This window comes from Pan troglodytes, chromosome 6 (assembly GCF_028858775.2).
Source record: "Pan troglodytes isolate AG18354 chromosome 6, NHGRI_mPanTro3-v2.0_pri, whole genome shotgun sequence".
In the NCBI taxonomy this organism is placed as follows: domain Eukaryota; kingdom Metazoa; phylum Chordata; class Mammalia; order Primates; family Hominidae; genus Pan; species Pan troglodytes.
In genome coordinates, this window is record NC_072404.2 from 11,854,963 (window position 1) to 11,876,018 (window position 21,056).

General features: G+C 47.5%; 1 protein-coding gene across 20 annotated transcripts in view; it reads right to left on the reverse strand.

Annotated features, from left to right (window-relative positions):
* The window catches only part of LOC738574 (radial spoke head 10 homolog B), a 48,425-nt gene that overhangs the window by 17,774 nt on the left and 9,595 nt on the right, over nucleotides 1-21,056 (reverse strand). For 15 of the 20 annotated variants that reach the window (XM_063813956.1, XM_063813955.1, XM_063813959.1 and 12 more), the window contains 10 exons: nucleotides 19,175-19,348; nucleotides 17,472-17,557; nucleotides 16,380-16,500; nucleotides 14,460-14,636; nucleotides 11,549-11,708; nucleotides 9,773-9,894; nucleotides 6,691-6,880; nucleotides 3,550-3,664; nucleotides 2,384-2,463; nucleotides 1,796-1,944 (listed from right to left, as the gene is read on the reverse strand). In XM_063813956.1, coding sequence (XP_063670026.1) covers nucleotides 1,796-1,944; nucleotides 2,384-2,463; nucleotides 3,550-3,664; nucleotides 6,691-6,880; nucleotides 9,773-9,894; nucleotides 11,549-11,708; nucleotides 14,460-14,636; nucleotides 16,380-16,500; nucleotides 17,472-17,557; nucleotides 19,175-19,348 — 1,374 coding nt within the window. Of the gene's footprint in view, nucleotides 1-1,795; nucleotides 1,945-2,383; nucleotides 2,464-3,549; nucleotides 3,665-6,690; nucleotides 6,881-9,772; nucleotides 9,895-11,548; nucleotides 11,709-14,459; nucleotides 14,637-16,379; nucleotides 16,501-17,471; nucleotides 17,558-18,175; nucleotides 18,383-19,174; nucleotides 19,349-21,056 lie in introns of those variants that run through there. The other 5 variants (XM_063813957.1, XM_063813969.1, XM_063813970.1 and 2 more) reach the window with 4 other exon arrangements.

Sequence of the window (21,056 nt, forward strand, 5' to 3'; positions counted from 1 at the left end):
CACGAGGTCAAGAGATTGAGATCATCCTTGCTAACATAGTGAAACCCTGTCTCTACTAAAAATACAAAAATTAACTTGGCATGGTCATGCACGCCTTTAGTCCCAGCTACTCGGGAGGCTGAGGCAGGAGAATTGCTTGAACCCGGGAGGCGGAGGTTGCAGTGAGCCGAGACCGCGCTACTGCACTCCACCCTGGCAAAAGAGCGAGACTTTGTCTAAAAAAAAAAAAGTATCATGGAACAAAAACAACCAATAGTTAGTATGAGAACATTGTATAAATGTTGTCACTATTTTCCCAAGTAATAACTTTTAAAAATTCCTTTTTCGATAAACTGTAATTGTTTTAAATGATATTCATCCTCCCCACTTCCTTAGTTTTTTTTTTTTGAGACAGAGTTCTGCTCTTGTTGCCTAGACTGGAGTGCAGTGGCACAATTTCAGCTCATTGCAACCTCGGCCTCCCAGGTTCAAGCAATTCTCCTGCCTCAGCCTCCGAAGTGGCTGGGATTACAGGCTCCCGCCACCATGCCTGGCTAATTTTTTTGTATTTTCAGTCGAAAGGGGGTTTCACAGCATTGGCCAGGCTGGTCTCAAACTCCTGACCTCAGGTAATCCACCCCTCCGCCTTCCAAAGTCCTTCCTTTTTAAAAAGATTTCAGTTGACTTTATTGCTATTCTAGGATCAGGCAACACTTCAGTCCATCAAAAAGACTAAGGTGTTCCTCCATTTTCCTTTCTTGTTTTTTGGGGGATTTTTTTGGGACAGGGCCTCACTCTGTCAACCAGCCTGGAATGCAGTGGCACGATCACAGCTTACTACAGCCTCCCGAGTAGCTGGGACTACAGGCGTGCACTACCACGCCCGGCTATGATGTTTTTATTTTTTGTAGAGAGGGGGATCTCACTATGTTGCCCAGGCTGGTCTTGAATTCCTAAGCTCAAGTGATCCTCCTGCCTCGGCCTCCCAAAGTGCTGGAATTACAGGGGTGCCCCGCTGTACTCGGCCCTATCTTCCTTTAAATGGCTGGATCTGCATGAATAAAGATATTGTAGGCCAGTCAGGCACAGTGTCTCACGCCTGTAATTCCGGCACTTAGGGAGGCTGAGGCGGATGGATCACCTGGGGTCGGGAGGTCAAGACCAGCCTGGGCAACATGGTGAACACCTGTCTCTACTAAAAATACAAAAATTAGCCAGGTGTGGTGGCGGGCACCTGTAATCCCAGCTACTTAGGAGGCTGAGGCAGGAGAATTGCTTGAACCCAGGAGGTGGAGGTTGCAGTGAGCCAAGATCACTTCATTGCACTCCAGCCTGAGTGACAAGAGCAAAACTCCGTCTCAAAAAAATAAAATTAAAAAATATATATATTTATTATATATGTATTTATTTATATATATATATATTTTTAAGACAATGGCCCATGGCATATATAAATATATATGTCCATGCTGGTCTTGAACTCCTTGACCTCAGGTGATCCGCCCGCCTCGGCCTCTCAAAGTGCTGGGATTGCAATATATATATATACGCATGCCATGGGCCATTGTTATAGGCCATGGACCATTGTCTTGCCCTAATCTGTTAGCATATTGGGCAGGTGACGGCTGTTTCTGTTCCTTCCACGACCACAGACCACTGTTCTGCCAAGAGACTCAGTAAACATTTAATGGTCCTGAAAATCCAGCCCAGATCTTCACCTGATTATCTGCATATCACAGCTGGAATATCCTGCCTTTCTTTAATTAAGATCAAAGTGCCTGTAAATAGAAAGCCAATATCGAACTTAGGTGGTTACTTTCAGCATCCAGAGGAAGTGTCTCATCTTCATCGTAGGCTCGTGGGGAGGCGCTGCGCTGCGTCTGCAGTAGGCGAGATAAATCTCCCAGCACTTATTCATGTAACTCATAGAGTAGAGCGTCCGCTGTTGCTCACAGAATAAATTGCCTAAAAATACAACGTTCAAAAAATGATTACAGATTTATGTTTTGAGAAAAAAATAGCAGTAAATATAATCCTATTGCTTTTGTTTTTTTCTGAGACAGAGTCTTGATGTCACCCAGGCTAGAGTGCAGTGGCACGATCTCGGCTCACTGCAACCTCCGCCCCCAAGGCTCAAGCGATTCTCCTGCCTCAGCCTCCCGAGTAGCTAGGATTACAGGCATGCACCACCATACCTGGCTAATTTTTTTGTATTTCTAGTAGAGATGGGGTTTTGCCATGTTGGCCAGGCTGGTCTTGAACTCCTTGACCTCAGGTGATCCTCCTGCCTTGGCCTCCCAAAGTGCTGGGATTGCAGGAGTGAGCCACTGCGCCCAGCCCAGATTTATATTTTGAGAAAAAAAAAATGGGGCAGTAAATAGAATCCTATTGGTTTTGTATTTACCTTTTATCTGGCAGGCATTTGGACGAATGTTCTCGGTCATCAGTTTTGTAAAACACAAGAAGAGGGATGGGCTTCTCTTTCTGTGATAATGATCAAAAGATACCATAGTTACTTCTCCTCCAAAAGAGGGAACTTAATTCCCTTCTCCTTGAGCATGGGCTAGACTTAATAATTTGCTTCTAATGTATAGAGTATAGAAAGGGAAGGCTAAAGTCAGTGGCTCAAACCTATAATCCCAGCATTTTGGGAAGCCAAGGTGGGCGGATCACTCGAGGTCAGGAGTTTAAGACCAGCCTGGCCAACATGGTGAAACCCCATCTCTACTAAAAATACAAAAAATTAGCTGGGCTTGGTGGCAGACACCGGTAATCCCAGCTACTTGGGAGGCTGAGGCAGGAGAATCACTGGAACCTGGGAGGTGGAGGTTGCAGTGAGCCGAGATCGCGCCACTGCACTCCAGCCTGGGTGACAGAGCGAGATTCCATCTCAAAAAAATAAATATATAAATAAAAGTTTTTTCAAAAAAAGATATAAAACCACTTTTGCTGTAAGAAAGACAAGAAATTCTGACATAAGAAAGATGACTTGGTTGTGACTATTTGTTTCTGCATTAGAAACCCCGAGAGATATTTGCAGTATTGAACTCACTCAGATATGAAGGGCTTTCAAAGTTTTGATCCAGTATGTCATGGCTTTGTGATTAATATTTGTGGAAAGGTTGTGTTCTGAGTCCTTCATTTCAAGAGTATGTTAAAAAAAGACTGCTGAGGCTGGGCATGGTGGCTCACGCCTGTAATCCCAGAACTTTGAGAGGCTGAGGCAGGTGGGATCATCTGAGGTCAGGAGTTTGAAACCAGCCTGGCCAACATGGTGAAACCCCATCTCTACTAAAAATACAAAAAATAAAAAATAAATAAAATTAGCCAGGCATGGTGGCACACGCCTGTCATCTCAGCTACCCAGGAGCCTGAGGCAGAATTGCTTGAACCTGGGAGGCAGAGGTTGCAGTGAGCCAAGATTGTGCCACTGCACTCCAGCCTGGGCAACAGAGCAAGACTCCATCTCCAAAAAAATAAAAATGACTGCTGAAGAAAAGAGGGCACTATGACAATAATACAGCTTAGCTGTGCCCCATCCCCCAACAAGGGTCCAGAAATGGTACTTACTGGAATTCTTCATGATAAATGTGGTACGCCAAATGCAGGAGGTAATTCAAAAATGTTCTCAAAAGTATTGTTGTAAATGGAGAATGGATTTCTTCAACTGGTATGTCATTATTGGCTAAAATAAGAAAATTGGAGAGGATGCCTGACATTTGCTAGAACCTTCCGTCTTATTTGCTCCTGGTATACAATTCGAAGAACTGAATATATGCACTTATTTCAAAATGCTCTTAACATGTGTATAAGCTTCCAATCAAAAATTTAAAACTCCGTGAAAGCCAGGCACAGTGGCTCACGCCTGTAATCCCAGCACTTTGGGAGGCTGCAGCAGCAAATTGCCTGAGGTCAGGAGTTTGAGACCAGCCTGGGCAACATGGCAAAACCCTGTCTCTACCAAAAATACAAAAAATTAGCCAGATGTGGTGGTGGGCGCCTGTAATCTCAGCTACTTGGGAGACTGAGGCAGGAGAATCGCTGGAACCTGGGAGGTGGAGGCTGCAGTGAGCCGAGATTGAGCCACTGCACTCCAGCCTGGGCAACAGAGTGAGACTTCATCTCAAAAAAAAAAAAAAAAAAAAGATGTCAATCTTGTCCCACTGTTTTCCAGAATAGTCTGAGACACAATCTGATGAATGCTGCTAATTCTAAATGGATTTTAAGTATGTTTCAAACACTAAACTTTGACGTCAATAGGCATTTGTTCTAATATTTCATTTTTCAAGCGGATAATTAGAAGCTTGCAGCTCCGCCTCCCAGGATTTGGCTGAAAGAAGTTAAACTTCCAAAGTTGTTAAATTTATCACATCAACTTCCTAATTTGAAATCAAGACCAATCCTAAGACTACTTAGGGCCTTTTCTAGACTCTTCCAAGCCATTGCTGATTCTGTTTTTTTTTTTTTTCTTTTGAGACAGAGTCTCACTCTGTTGCCCAGGCTGGAGTGCAGTGGCACAATCTCGGCTCACTGCAACCTCCGCCTCGCGAGTTCAAGCGATTCTCCTGCCTCAGCCTCCCGAGTAGCTGGGACTACAGGCACGTACCACCACACCCAGCTAATTTTTTGTATTTTTAGTAGAGACGGGGTTTCACCATGTTAGCCAGGATGGTCTTGAACTCCTGACCTCATGATCTGCCCACTTCGGCCTCCCAAAGTGCTGATTACAGGTGTGAGCCACCGCATTTTTTTTAGAGACAGAGTCTCACTCTGTCACCCAGGCTGGAAATCTCGGCTCACTGCAACCTCCACCTCCTAGGCTCAAACGATTCTACTCCTGTCTCAGCCTCCCAATAAGTAGCTGGGAATACAGGCATGTACCACCATACCTGGCTAATTTTTGTATTTTTAGTAGAGACGGAGTTTCACCATATTGGCCAGGCGGGTCTCAAACTCCTGGACTCAAGTGATCCACCCGCCTCGGCCTTCCAAAGTGCTGGGATTACAGGCGTAAACCACGAGGCCTGGCCGTCTCCCCATTTCTGACCTGACAATTTAGTGCTTTTTTACTATAGATCGGTGGTCAGGGGGAGAGAGGGAGGCAAACTTTCTGTAAAGGGCCAGAGAGTAAATATTTTAGGCTTGGTGGACCAGACCGTCTACATCACAATCCCTCAGCTGTGGTGCTTCGGGGTAAAGCAGTCACGAACACGTGAGCAAACGGGCATGTCTGTGTTCCAGTAAAGCCTGATTTAGGGGAACGGGGGTGGACTGGATTTCACCCTGAGACCGTGCATTGCTGGCCCTGCTTTTGTAGGTGACCTCGTGCTGTTGCTGTTACGTCACGAGACTGTCTCTTTATCAAGTACCTCGTAATCACGGGGGAAATGACCACGCGCTGATTTCTGGAACACTCGTCTCCCAACCTGGGCCTTCCCAGCTCCCTCCACATTTCCTAACTGTTTTCCAGGTGACACTGTGATACTGTCCTTGAAACCAGAGGTCCCCAACCTTTTTGGCACCAGGGACCGATTTTGTAGAAGACAGTTTTTCCATGAATGGTGGAAGGCGGTGGGGGGCTGTTGGTTTCAGGATGATTCAAGCACATTCGAATTACTGCACGCCTTATTTCTATTATTATGACATTGTAATACATAATGAAACAATTCTACAACTCGCCATCAGGTAGAATCAGTGGGAGCCCTAAGCTTGTTTTCCTACAACTAGACGGTCCCATCTGGGGGTGGGTGATGGGAGACAGTGACAGATCATCAGGCATTCCATTCTCCTAAGGAGCGTGCAACCTACACCCCTCCCATCCTCAGCTCACAGTAGGATTTGCGCTCCTATGAGAATCTAATGCCCTGCTGATCTGCAGGAGGCGGAGCTCAGGCGGTAATGCCAGCGATGGGGAATGGCTGTAAAAACAGATGAAGGTAGGCTGGGTGCGGTGGCTCATGCCTGTAATCCCAGCACTTTGGGAGGCCAAGGCAGGCAGATCATCTGAGGTTGGGAGTTCGAGACATGCCTAACCAACATGGAAAAACCCCATCTCTACTAAAAAATACAAAAATTAGCTGGGCATGGTGGCACATGCCTGTAATCCCGGCTACTCGGGAGGCTGAGGCAGGAGAGTCACTTGAACCCAGGAGACAGAGGTTGCGGTGAGCCGAGATCATGCCACTGCACTCCAGCCTGGGCAACAAGAGTGAAACTCTGTCTCAAAACAAAACAAAACAAAACAAAAAAACAGATGAAAGTTCACTTGCTTGTCCACTGCTCACCTTCCACTGTGTAGCCTGTTTCCTAACGGGCCATGGACCAGTACTGCTCCCTGGCCTGGGGGTTGGGGATCCCTGCCGTGTGTGTGTGTGTGTGTGTGTGATGGAGTCTCGCCCTGTCACCCAGGCTGGAGTGCAATGGCACAATTTTGGCTCACTGCAACCTCCGCCTCCCGGATCCAAGTGATTCTCCTGCCTCAGCCTCCCAAATGGCTGGGATTATAGGCATGCACCACCACGCCTGGCTAATTTTTTGTATCTTTTAATAGAGACGGGGTTTCACCATGTTGGTCAGGCTGGTCTTGAACTCCTGACCTCGTGATCCGCCTGCCTCGGCCTCCCAAAGTGCTGGAAGTACAGGCATGAGCCACTGTGGCCGGCCTGGTCCTCTGCTTTAAACCAAAAGATGTGAAGGATCTGGAACACTCACCACTTAATATCCTGTCCATATCAGCAAGAGTTAGTTTGTGGTGATGAAATTTGCAATCTTTTAGAAATCTCCAGAAGTGAAGCTTTGTCATCGGAAAGGTATTATCCAGAGAGTGGCCGCATCCCAGGCTGCTGTAAAAGCTGTAGATTCTTCTTAATTCTGTAATATTTCTTAAGACGGCATATTCCACCTGAAAAGAAGAAAGTCGTACGTGGATTAAGAACAAAAGATGGCCGGGCGTGGTGGCTCACGCCTGTAATCCCAGCACTTTGGGAGGCCGAGGCAGGCAGATCACCTGAGGTCAGGAGTTCCAGACCAGCCTGGCCAACATGGTGAAACCCCATCTCTACTAAAAATACAAAATTAGCCGGCCGTGGTGGCACATGCCTGTAACCCCAGCTACTCAGGAGGCTGAGGCAGAATTGCTTGAACCTGGGAGGAGGTTGCAGTGAGCCGAGATCATGTCACTGCATTCCAGCCTGGGCGTCAAGAGTGAGACCTTGCCTCAAAATAAAGAAAGAAAATTTAAATATTTTAAAAAGAACAAAAAACACAACACCTGTGTCCTACATTAAATGCGATAATACAAGTAAAGTAATGGCATTTAGCTCTTTCCACTGTAAGAATTTAAGAAGTGTTTGTTTTGTTTTGAGATGGAGTCTCGCTCTGTCACCCAGGCTGCAGTGCAGTGGCACAATCTTGGCTCAGTGCAACCTCTGCCTCCTGGGTTCAGGTGATTCTCGTGCCTCAGCCTCCAGAGTAGCTGTGATAACAGGTGCCCACCACCACGCCCGGCTAATTTTTGTATTTTTGGTAGAGATGGGGTTTCACCATATTGGCCAGTCTGGTCTTGAACTCCTGACCTCAGGTGATCCGCCTGCCTCGGCCTCCCATAGTGTTAACGATTACAGCCATCAGCCACGGCACCTGGCCAAGAAGCATTTTACTCTTTCCACCCACCCCCCTTGGTCAATAAAATGCCATCTCCGACCAACAGTAAAAACAAAACAAAACAAGTTATCTGGAAAGTAGACTTCCTTTCACATGGCAATGGGCTGGCTTCCTCTCTCAGTGGCGGCAACAAAATTCTATTGTCTGCAGATCCTTATCCTTCATCAACATATGTGCAAAAATCCTCAACAAAATAAGTTGAATCCAGCAATATATAAAAAGAATAGTAGCCATGCATGGTGGCTCATGCCTGTCATCCCAGCACTTTGTGAGGCCGAGGCGGGAGGATCACTTGAGCCTGGGAACTCGAGACCAGCCTGTGCAACATAGTAAGACTGTGTCTCAACTGAAAATTAAAAATTAAAGAAATTAACTGGCCGGGCGTGGTGGCTCAAGCCTGTAATCCCAGCACTTCAGGAGATCAAGGCAGGCGGATCACAAGATCAGGAGATCGAGACCATCCTGGCTAACACGGTGAAACCCTGTCTCTACTAAAAATACAAAAAATTAGCCGGGCGTGGTGTAGACCCAGCTACTCGGGAGGCTGAGGCAGGAGAATGGCGTGAACCCAGGAGGTGGAGCTTGCAGTGAGCAGAGATCGTGCTACTGCACTCCAGCCTGGGCGACAGAGCAAGACTCCGTCTCAACAAAAAAAAAAAAAAAAGAAAAAAAAGAAATTAACCAGACACAGTAGCAAGTGCCCATATAGTCCCAGCTACTCAGGAAGCTGAGGCGGGAGGACTGCTTAAGCCCAGAAGGTCAAGACTGCAGTGAGCTGAGATCGCACCACTTCACTCCAGCCAGGGTGACAGAGCAAGACCCTAAGACCCTATCTCAAAAAGAAAAAAAAAAAAAAAGATAATATAGCAGCACCAAGTAGGGTTTCTCCTAGAATTGCAAAGCTGGGTTAACATTTGAAAAATCAATCAATGTAATTCACAGACTGAGGAAGAACCAAATGATTCTATCAACTGAAGCGTTTCACAGAATTTCACATCCATTCATGAAAAGCACCCTCAGCAAATTAGGAATAGAAAGGAATCCCTCAACCTGATAAACAGCATGTACAAAACACATGCAACTCACACCACACATAGGGCTGAAAGTCTGAAAGAATCAATATTCCGCCAGGTGCAGTGGCTCACGCCTGTAATCCCAGCACTTTGGGAGGCTGAGGCGAAAGGATCACCTGAGGTCAGGAGTTCGAGACCAGCCTGGGCAACACAGTGAAACTCCATCTCTACTAAAAATACAAAATATAGCTGGGGGTGGTGGTGCATGCCTGTAATCCCAGCTACTCAGGAGGCTGAGGCAGGAGAATCCCTTGAACGCGGGAGGCGGAGGTTGCAGTGAGCTGAGATCGTGCCATTGCACTCCAGCCTGGGCGACAAGAGGGACTCCGTCTCAAAAAAAAAAAAAAAAAGCAATATTCATGGTGGTTGCTTTACTCACCTCCCTCTGTCACACTTCACCTTTTAGGATTTTCCCCAGACCTTTGATGCCCTTAAGCTGCCCCAAATTCCCCACACATGCAGCCCTGCCCTCTACACAGCGTCCTGTTCTCCAGAACCACTCACCCCATGCCCTACCCTCATAATGAGATATTCAGAGAATGCGAAGAACAGGATGCAGGGTCCTAAGGGAGACAGAGCCCTACCTGGGCAGCTTCAGGCATTTGTTACGCTGAGCATTCATTCCTGCTTTTGAAAACGCAATTCAATTGAATAAACATGTATAATCTAAAGCATTGTTCTAGGCCGGGCGTGGTGGCTCACACCCATAATCCCAGTACTTTGGGAGGCCGAAGTGGGACAATCACCTGAGGTCAGGAGTTCCAGACCAGCCAGGCCAATATGGTGAAACCCCGTCTCAACTAAAATACAAAAAAATAGCCGGGCGTAGTGGCCCACACCTGTAATCCCAGCTACTGGGGAGGCTGAGGTGGGGGAGGCTTGAACCCGGGAGGCAGAGGTTGCAGTGAGCCAAGACTGCGCCACAGCACTCCAGCCTGGGCGACAGAGCAAAACTCGGTCTCAAAAAACAAAACAAAAAAGAAGACATTCAACACGTGACAGCAGTCATCAGCTATATTTCCCCAGGATGCAACTCATACCAATCAAAAAGGTTTTACCTGCTTCTTTTCTTCAGGTTGGACTGTCTCAGGGTACATGTCCAGGAGCAAATTTAGATCCAACTCAATGCTCGATCCCAACACAGAATGACTTTCACTGCCATCAAGCTTTCTGATCAGTTCTAATGAATGAAGGCAAACACAGGGGATAAGTATGGTTTGTTTGGTGGGTTTTTGTTTTGTTTTGTTTTGAGACAGGGCCTCACTCTGTCGCCCGGGCTGGAGTGCAGTGGCATGATCTCAGTTCACTGCAACCTCTGCCTCCCAGGCTCAAGCCATCCTCCCACCTCACCCTCCTGAGTAGCTGCGACTACAGACATGCACCACCACGACCAGCTAATTTTTGTATTTTTTGTAGACACAGGGTTTCACCATGTTGCCCACGCTGGTCTCGAACTCCTGACCTCAACTGATCCGCCTGCCTTGGCCTCCCAAAGTGCTGGGATTACGGTCATGGGCCACCACACCCATCCTTGGAGATAATTATGAAAAGCAATGTTCAAATTTCTCAGTGTTATGTCACAATGATTTTCCACCAAAATGTGATACAAGAATATTCCAAAAACCTACTAAGAACACAGGCTGGGCACAGTGGCTCATGCCTTTAATCCCAGCACTTTGGGAAGCCAAAATGAGAGGTTAAGGCTGCAGTGAGATATGATCACGCCACTGCACTCCCACCTGGGCAACAGAGTGAGATCCTGTCTCTAAAAAAAACATTTTTTAAAAGCAGTTGCCAGCCAGGCGCAATGGCTTGCAGCTGTAATCTCAGCACTTTGGGAGGCCGAGGCAGGAGGATTGTGTGAGGACAGGAGTTTGAATCAGCCTGGGCAACACAGTGAGACCCTGCCTCTACAAAAAGTTTAAAAATTAGCTAGGCCTGGCCAGGTGTGCTGGCTCACACCTGTAATCCCAGCACTTTGGGAGGCCAAGGTGGGCGGATCACGAGGTCAGGAGTTAGAGACCAACCTGAGCAACATGGTAAAACCCCGTCTCTACAAAAAATACAAAAATTAGCTAAGCATGGTGGCACACGCCTATAATCCCAGCTACTCAGGAGGCTGAGGCAGCAGAATCTCTTGACCCCGGGAGGCGGAGATTGCAGTGAGCCAACATTACACTGCTGCACTCCAGGCTGGGCGACAGAGTGAGACTCCGTCTCAAAAAGAAAAAAAAATTAGCTAGGCTTGGTGGTGTGTGCCTGTATTCCCAGCTATGGGGAAGGCTGAGGTGGGAGGATCACTGGATCCCAGGAGTTTGAGGCCACAGTGAAAAGTGATCGTATCCTGCTCCATCCTGGGTGATAGAGCCAGATTTTGTCTCAAATTTTTTTTTAAAAAAGGAGTTGCTCACAGAGGACTTCTGTTTTCTGAAGTGTTCGGTGTATTTTCATGAGTGAACACCATGGATAAAAACAGATGAATTTTATTTCTTTTTTTTTTCCATTTTATTTATTTATGAGACGGAGTCTTTCTCTGTTGCCCAGGCTGGAGTGCAATGGTGCAGTCTGGGCTCACTGCAATCTCTGCCTCCCGGGTTCAAGCGATTCTCCTGCCTCAGCCTCCCGAGTAGCTGCGATTACAGGCGCCTGCCACCACGCCTGGCTAATTTTTTTTTATTTTTAATTGAGACGGGGTTTCACCACGTTGGCCAGGCTGGTCTCGCACTGCTGACCTCGTGATCCGCCGGCCTCGGCCTCCCAAAGCGCTGGGATTACAGGCATGAGCCACCACGCCCGGCCGGTGAATTTTATTTCAACAGATGAACGCTTCCTACCGGCGCTCCTGGACAATCTTGGGGCAACTCCTGAAGATAGGTCCAGGCAGCTGATGAATTCAACTTCAAGATCTGGAAACCCAGCTATGTGGTCATTGGAGAATGCGCCTTCGTACACACGCCCGTTCTTGAAAGTTAATCGGCCCTGCAGACAGAAAAACTTTTTACAGTTTAGGAAAAGTTTTCTTAGAAAAACACTGGTAAGGCTGGGTGCGGTGGCTCACGCCTGTAATCCCAGCATTCTGGAAGGCTGAGGCGGGCAGATCACAAGGTCAGGAGTTCGAGATCAGACTGGCCAACATGGTGAAACCCCATCACTACTAAAAATACAAAAATTAGCCGGGCCTGGTGGCAGGCACATGTAATGCCAGTTACTCGGGAGGCTGAGGCAGGAGAATCGCTTGAACCTGGGAGGCAGAGGTTGCAGTGAGCCAAGATCGTGCCAATGCACTCCAGCCTAGGTGACAGAGCGAGACTCCATCTCAAAAAAAAAAAAAAGGAAAGAAAAACATGGGTAAATGTACATCAATAGTTTTTTCAAGGGTGTGGAGCTTTTCGTTTTGAAAATATGCACTTACTCTACATATAATCAGGCTCCTGGGTCTCATGCACTGTGTAAGTCCTCTCTCTCGTCCTCCTTTTCCTATTCCTCCCCCTCCCCCTCTCTCTCCCCGACAATCTTTCTCCAACTTTAAGCACCTATGGCCACAGAATGTGTCTTATTGAACTACGCTAGTGACCAGCAGAACGCCCATCACACAATACAGACTCCCTGATTTTTTTTTTGAGACGGAGTCTCGCTCTGCGCCCAGGCTGCAGTGCAGTGGCACGATCTCGGCTCACCGCAAGTTCTGCCTCCTGGGTTCACACCATTCTCCTGCCTCAGCCTCCTGAGTAGCTGGGACTACAGGCGCCTGCCACCACACCCAGCTAATTTTTTATATTTTTAGTAGAGACGGGGTTTCACCATGTTAGCCAGGATGGTCTCGATCTCCTGACCTCGTGATCCATCCGCCTCAGCCTCCAAAAGTGTTGGGATTACAGGCGTGAGCCATCGTGCCCCACAATTTCTTTTTTTTTTTTGAGATGGAGACTTGCTGTCACTCAGGCTGGAGTGCAGTAGCACAGTCTTAACTCACTGCAACCTCCGCCTCCTGGGTTCAAGCAATTCTCCTTCCTCAGCCTCCCGAGTGGCTGGGATTACATGTGTGCACCACCACGCCCAGCTAATTTTTGTATTTTTAGTAGAGACGGGGTTTCATCATGTTGGCCAAGCTGGTCTCGAATTCCTGACCTCAAGTGTTCTGCCCACCTCGGCCTTCCAAAGTGCTGGGATTACAGGCCTGAGCCACTAAGCCTGGCCAAGACTCCCTGAGATTTGTCAAACCCAGGCCAATAGTCAGTTACTGATTCAGAAGTGGGCAAATGACCCAATTTGGCTCTGTGAAATGAAAGACCTTTTTAGAGAGCTTCTGTAAAAAGTTCCTCCTTTTCTTCTAGTTAGCATGGTATGTGGATGTGAAGGCTGGAACCACAGCAGCCGTCTTGCAATCATGAGGGAGGAAAAACACAAGGGTGAAAGTGACATGGTGGGAGATATCGTGGATAGATGGAGGAGGAATCCTGACAGCTCTGAGTTGCTGAATCAAACCATTATTCTGTATTTCACATGGCAGACGACACTAGATTCTCTGTTACTTGCAAACCAAAACCACCCTCACACACACACACACGTACACACACACCAAAAACTGATTAAATAACCACTAAATATATAGGAAATCAATGACCATTGAAACTATTTTGCCAAGCACAGTGGCTCATGCCTGTGATCCCAGCACTTTGGGTGGGAGGATCACTTGAGACCAGGAGGCCAGCTTGGCAAACACGGCAAAACCCCTGTAACTACTAAAAAAAAAAAAAAAAAAAGAGCCGGGCATGGTGGCGCACACCTGTAATCCCAGCTACTCTAGTGGCTGAGGCACAAGAATCACTTGCACCCGGGAGGCAGAGGTTGCAGCGAGCCGAGATCACGCCACTGCACTCCAGCCTGGGCAACAGAGCAAAACTCTGTCTCAAAAAAAAGAAAAAAAAGTCATGTAATCACCTTAGCAAAACAGTAAGTCATCCTATACAAAACAGATAATGTAATTGAATCGAGAATGACATGCCTTTTGTCAAAGAGTTCTGTAGACGGATGGTGATGGTTGCGCAACAATGCGCATGTGCTTAATGCCACTGGACTGTGCACTCGGAAATGGTTAAGATGGGAAATCTCATGTGTACTCTACCACGATTAAAATTAAAAAGAAATCTAGAGTGCCTATATTTACATCAGACAAAATAGACTTCAGAGAAATGAAAATTACCAGGGTTGGCCAGGCGTGGTGGCTCACGCCTGTAATCCCAGCACTCTGGGAGGCCAAGGAGGGTGGATCACCTGAGGTCAGGAGTTCGAGACCAGCCTGGCCAACATGACGAAACCCTGTCTCTACTAAAAATACAAAAATTAGTCAGGCATGGTAGCCGACGCCTGTAATTCCAGCTACTCATGAGGCTGAGACAGGAGAATCACTTGAACCCGGGAAGCAGAGGTTGTAGTGAGCTGAGATCACGCCACTGTACTCCAACCTGCACAACAGAGCAAGACTGCATCTCAAAAAAAAAAAAAGAAAATTAGCAGGGTTAATGAGGAACATTACGTGATGATCAAAAGAGCCAATGCACCAATACAGAATAATCCTCAATGTATACGCACCTAACAAAGCTTCAAATATTTGAATCAAAACTGATAGATCTGAAAGCAGAATAGACAAATCTGCAATTATCCTTGGACATTTCAATGGCTTTACATAATTTCAATGGCTTTACATAATTGTTTGAAATGTGATCCTCCCAGGTCTATACTCACCATGCCATGTTTCTTATTGGAAACCCATTCTCCATCATACATGGCTCCACTGGCATAATAAAACTTGCCACGTCCGTGACGATATCCATTTACAAACTCCCCTATGTATTCATTTCTCAAAGGATACTGGGAACTGCGGATTCTCTTTAGAAACCACGTGTGTGTTCCAAAGCCATTCTGAAAAGAAAGCAGACTGCCATCAGAAATGCACAAAGCAGTTTTTCTCTTTACCCGGATCCCCTTAAAATTAGGATAAATACAATGAAAACTGGAAAGGGCAAAGAACTTGGACTCTGGAGTCACACAGACTTGGGTTCAATTTCAGCTCAGCTACTTACTAAGGAGTCTTTTGAAATAAGGCAGATCACTTAAGCCCTCTAAGTTCCTCGTCTGTAAGACAGAAATGACACCTACCCCTCAGGTTAGATATAAAGCAGTTTGAAACCAGCCTGGCCAACATGTTGAAACCCCATCTCTACTAAAAAGTGAAGATAAGTGTACATAAAGTGCCTGGCTTGATCGTGAAGATTTTCATTGTTATTTTAAATGTTGGGGTTTATTTGCTTTTATATATTTTTATTTTTTGAGAAAGGGTCTCACTCTGTTACCCAGGCTAGAGTATGGCACAATCTTGGCTCACTGCAGCCTCAACCTCCAAGACTCAAGTGATCCTCCCACCTCAGCCTCCCAAGTAGCCAGGACTACAGGCACCAGCGACCACTCCCGGCTAATTTTTATATTTTTAGTAGAGATGGGGTTTCACCATATCACCCAGGCTGGTCTCAAACTCCTGGCCTCAATCCTCAGGTGGTCTCCCAAAGTGCTGGGATTACACATGTGAGCCACTGCGCCCAGCCTAAATTTTTATTTTTTAAAGATACCAATTGGGCTGGATGCTGTGCCTCATGCCTGTAATCCCAACGCTTTGAGAGGCAGAGGTGGAAGGATCACTTGAGCCTCAGAGTTCAAGACCAGCCTGTGTAATAAAGTGAGACCTCGTTTCTAAAAAAAAAAAAAAATTATTTTTTTAGTTAGCCAGGCATGGTGGCAGTGGGCACCTCTGTAGTCTCAGCTACAGGGGAGGCTGAGGTGGAAGGATCGCTTGAGCCAAGGAGGTAGAGAGCCCTGATTGCACAACTGCAGTCCAGCCTGGGCAACAGAGCAAGACTCTGTCTCTAAAAACAAACGAACACGCTGGGCGCTGTGGCTTACGCCTGTAATCCTAGCACTCTGGGAAGCCGAGGCGGGTGGATCACTTGAGGTCAGGAGTTCGAAACCAGTCTGGCCAACATGGTGAAACCCCGTCTCTACTGAAAATACAAAAAAAAAAAAAAAAAAAAAATTAGCCGGGCCATGGTGGTGGGTGCCTGTAATCTCAGCTACTCCAGAGGCTGAGGCAGGAGAATTGCTTGAACCCAGGAGGTGGAGGCTGCAGTGAGCTGAGATCCTGCCACCGCACTCCAGCCTGGGCAACAGAGCAAGACTCTGTCTCTAAAAACAAACAAACAGGCTGGGTGTGGTGGCTCATGCCTGTAATCCTAGCACTATAGGAGGCTGAGGCGCGCGGATCACTTGAGGTCTGGAGTTCGAAACCAACCTGGCCAACATGGTGAAACCACGTCTCTACTAAAAATACAAAAAAAACAATTAGCCCAGCCGTGGTGGTGGTGGGTACCTGTAATCTCAGCTACTCCAGAGGCTGAGGCAGGAGAATTGCTTGAACCCGGGAGGTGGAGGCTGCAGTGAGCCAAGATTGCGCCAGTGCACTCCAGCCTGGGAGACAGACAGAGAGAGACTCTGTCTCAAAAAAACAACAACAACAACAACAACAAAAACAAAACCCAAAAAGAAATATACACGCGTTGAGAATCGGCGGAGCGTCCGCCTCTGGGTATAAGCTGCTACCCCGCCCGGGCGTACCTGGACGCCCCTCTCCCACCGCCCGGTGTACTCTTCGTTGGTGGTCAGCCACCTCATCCTCCCCTCCCCGTGGCGCATGTTGTCTTCCCACTGGCCTTCGTATATATTTCCAGATTTATAACTAGGATGAAAGAAACCAAAGAAAAACAATCAGTTACCTCCTACACAACATTTACCTTTAAGACATTCTTTTAAACACTCCCCTTGAGCTCCTTTGAAGAAATCCACCCCTTGTACTTATACAATCTTCTCTGTATTTAAATTCAGGCCAGGCGTGGTGGCTCACGCCTGTAATCCCAGCACTTTGGGAGGCCGAGGCTGGAGGATCACCTGAGGTTGGGAGTTTGAGACCAGCCTGACCAACATGGAGAAACTCCATCTCTACTAAAAATACAAAATTAGCCCAGCTACTTGGGAGGCAAAACTCCATCTCAAAAAAAAAAAATACAAAAATTAGCCGGACATGGTGGCAGGCACCTGTAATCCCAGCTATTCAGGAGGCTGAGGCAGGAGAATCACTTGAACTCAGAAGGTGGAGGTTGCAATGAGCCGAGATCATGCCACTGCACTCTAGCCTGGGCAACAGAGCGAGACTGTCTAAAAAATAAATAAATAAAAATAAATAAAATTTTTAAAAAATCAATGGATAGGCTCATGGTCCTAAGGGAGCAGAATGAGTCACTTTATTAAATCTTCTGACTCTTTAATAAGGGGACAAAGTGGGTAAGAGCCGGGTTTTTAAAATCTTTTAATAATTCCCTATTGTATCATGATTAGTTAATATTTGGCCAGTTTTTGAGATGAGATCTCACTGGGTCACCCAGGCTGGAGAGCAGTGGTGTGATCATGGCAGGAGAATTGCTTGAACCCAGAAGGCAGAGGTTGAAGTGAGCTGAGATGGCACCGCTGCACTCCAGCCTAGGTGACAGAACAAGACTCTGTCTCAAAAAAAAGAGAAAAAATCCACTCTGCTTAGAGAGAAAATGTTCTGTGCAACTTTTGCATCTTACTTTTAAATATCCGAGGTGAACACTATTGGGCCCACAAACACTTCTTCATCTACACCCCAAGCGCGGCGGTGGTCATACCTACCATCTTACTCCCCAGCCCTTTTTGATGTTTTGCACCCAGTCTCCCTCGTACCAACACGTACCCTCTTGATTGTAATAAATGGAGCCCTGAAACAAATAATGTCATCTTTAAAACTATCAAGCCTCATGACACAAATGCTTTGTCAAATGTAAGCATATTAACTTAAAAAGTAGAACCTACACAGAGGTCAATGTCATACATAGGCAAGACATGTAAACTGCTATTTTTCTGTTTTGCTATCAAGAAAATGGTAAAACTGCTGCACAAAGGGAAATGAGATAATGTCACAAATCAATTGCTCCTTAATGAAGTGCCATATTGGCCAGGCACGGTGGCTCACGCCTGTAATCCCAGCACTTTGGGAGGCCGAGGTGAGCGGATCACAAGGTCATGAGTTCAAGACCAGCCTGGCCAACACGGTGAAACCCCGTCTCTACTAAAAACACAAAAATTAGCTAGGAGTGGTGGAGCGTGCCTGTAATCCCAGCTACTTGGGAGGCTGAGGCAGGATAATCGCTTGAACCTGGGAGGCAGAGGTTGCAGTGAGCCCAGATCGTGCCACTGCACTCCAGCCTGGGCAACAGAGCAAGACTCCATCTCAAAATAAAATAAAATAAAAAGTATCATATTAAGGCACAGAATGACTGTATTCATCATATTCGAGTATATTCATTCTATCCAGTAACTATTAGTCAATTAAGTACCTAGAGAAATCCTGTCTGTTGCCACCTGGAGTGAACAGTTGCGCCTTCCGTGTAACGGAAGGTCACTCTCTCTTAGGCACCAGATCCATTGTTGTTTTACCCATTTGGACATGCTACTCATTTTACCGCCTCCGAGTATAAGTGAGCATAGAGTACCCTTTGTTTGATCTACATAGAAAAGCCTCAAAAGGCTTTTTCACAGGTTTATCTGTGTGTGAGAGAGAGAGAGAATTTTTCTATCTTCTTTCTCATGATCAGGCAAACTCATTCCTTCTTGCAGCCATGCAGATGCTGCTGTCTAGAAGTCACCACCCCCAATCCCTCCAATATGTCTCAAGCAATCTGCTGTAAAACACACACACACACACACACACACACACACACACACACACAACAAAAACAACACAACTCAATAAATAGCCTATTAAAGCCTGCATACAGCCAGGCACAGTGGCTCACGCCTGTAATCCCAGCACTTTGGGAGGCTGAGGCGGGTGGATCACTTGAGATCAGGAGTTCAAGACCACCCTGGCCAACATGGCGAAACCCCATCTCTACTAAAAATACAAAAATTAGCTGGGCGTGGTGGTGCACACCTGTAGTCCCAGCAACCTGGGAGGCTGAGGCAGGAGATTTGCTTGAACCCGGGAGGCAGAGGTTGCAGTGAGCCGAGATGGCACCATTGCACTCCAGCCTGGGCGACAGAGCAAGACTCCATCTCAAAAAAAAAAAAAAAATGAATAAAATGGTCAATTTATGTGATGTGAATTTCACCTCAATAAACAAAAAGTGAATATGCCCTGGACAGCGCCGCTAGCCCCTACCCCCTTCTCTCCCTCCATGTGGCCACCCAGCCCCTCCCCTGCCCTCCACATGGCCACCCCACTCCTTTCTGCCCCCCAGACCCCCCCGACCTTGCCCCCTCATGGCTGCCCCCCCATGTCCGCCCACCCCCTTCACTCCTGCCCCACCTGCCCTCCACGTGGCCACCTCGCCCACCTTCCCGTGCCGCTTGCCATTGCACCAGTGGCCGATGTAGGACACAGGCTGGGTGCTGCACTTGAACATCCCGAATCCGTTCCTCATGCCGTTGACCACTTCGCCTTCATACATGCTGCCGTCCGGCCACGTGTACACGCCGTGGTTCATCGGGACATTCTTCACAAAGTTGCCCTGAAGCAGAACGGCCATGGGGTGACAGAAGGAAGCGTTGGGGGGTGTGGGCGGGAATCCCTAGTCCTGCGGGCGGTTCCAGGAGCTGCTTGACCTCTGATCCTGTTCCTGCCTCTCCTGTGGACACACTGAACATCCCCCTCACATTCTCTCTCTTCCTTCCTTGTCTGCTCTCATCGCATCCTCTCTCATCTGACCCGACCAGTGGGCGGAAGCTCAGGCAGGAGGAAATATCTGGGAGGCTGCAGGTCGACCAAGTTCGAAGAAGCAAGCAGGTGACGTTGGAAAGTGCTGGCTTCCAATCCTGACCTGGGGAACTTCAGATTCTTAGAACCCACCTTGGCAGGGCGCAGTGGCTCACACCTGTAATCACAGCACTTTGGAAGACTGAGGCGGGAGGACTGCTTGAGGCCGGGAATTTGAGGCCAGTCTGGGCACCCTAGGAAGACCCTGTCTCTAGAAAAAGATTTTATTTGTTTTTGTTTTTATTTTTGAGACAGAGTCTCACTCTGTCGCCCAGGCTGGAGTGCAATGGCGTCATCTTGGCTCACTGCAACCTCTGCCTCCCGGGTTCAAGCAATTCTCCTGCCTCAGCCTCCCGAGTAGCTGGGATTACAGGCACCCACCATCACACCCTGCTAATTTTTTTTGTATTTTTAGGAGAGACGGGGTTTTGCCATGTTGGCCAGGCTGGTCTCGAACTCCTGACCTGAGGTGATCCACCTGCCTCGGCTTCCCAAAGTGCTGAGATTAACAGGCATTTAACAGGCATGAGCCATCATGCCTAGTTTTTGTTTTTTGTTTGTTTGTTTTTGTTTTTTTGAGACAGGGTCTCACCCTGTCACCTAGGTTGGAGTGCAGCGGCACAATCATAGCTCACTGCAGCCTCGACCTCCCAGGCTCAAGAGATCCTCCCACCACAGCCCCCCAAGTAGCTGAGAACACAAGTGTGTGTGCCACCAAGCCTCACTAATTTTTAAATTTTTTGTGGAGATGGAGTTTCTCTATGTTGCCCAGGCTGGTCTGGTCTCAAACTCCCAGCCTCAAGTGATCTTCCCACCTTGGCCTCCCAAGTAGCTGGGACTACAGGTGCTGGCCACCAAGGTGCAGTGGTGCACGCCTATAATGCCAGCACTTTGGGGGTGCTGAGGTGAGAGGATCTGTTGAGCCCAGGAGGTTGAGGCTGCAGTGAACTATGACCACTGCATTCCAGCCTGGGCGACAGAGCAAGATCCTGTCTCTAATGAAAAAAAAACATAACCCGCTCGAAGGAGGTGAATTCACTGTTCCCTCCAGGCTTAGTGATGACTGGGGACATCCCTCTTTCTTTTTCCTTTTTTTTTCAAGATGGAGTTTTGCTCTTGTTGCCCAGGCTGGAGTGCAATGGTGTAGTCTCGGCTCACTGCAACCTCCGCCTCCCAGGTTTAAGCAATTCTCCTGCCTCAGCTTTCCAAGTAGCTGGGATCACAGGTGTGCACCACCATGCCCCGCAAATTTTTGTAGTTTTAGTAGAGACAGGATTTCACCATATTGGCCAGGCTGGTCTCGAACTCCTGACCTCAGATGATCTGCCCACCTTGGCCTCCCAAAGTATTGGGATTACAGGCGTGAGCCACCATGCCCGGTCAGGAAATCCCTCTTTCTGCCATGGGTCATCAAAATATTCTGTAAACAAATCAGCCAACAGCCTGCCCCAGGGGCATCTGCC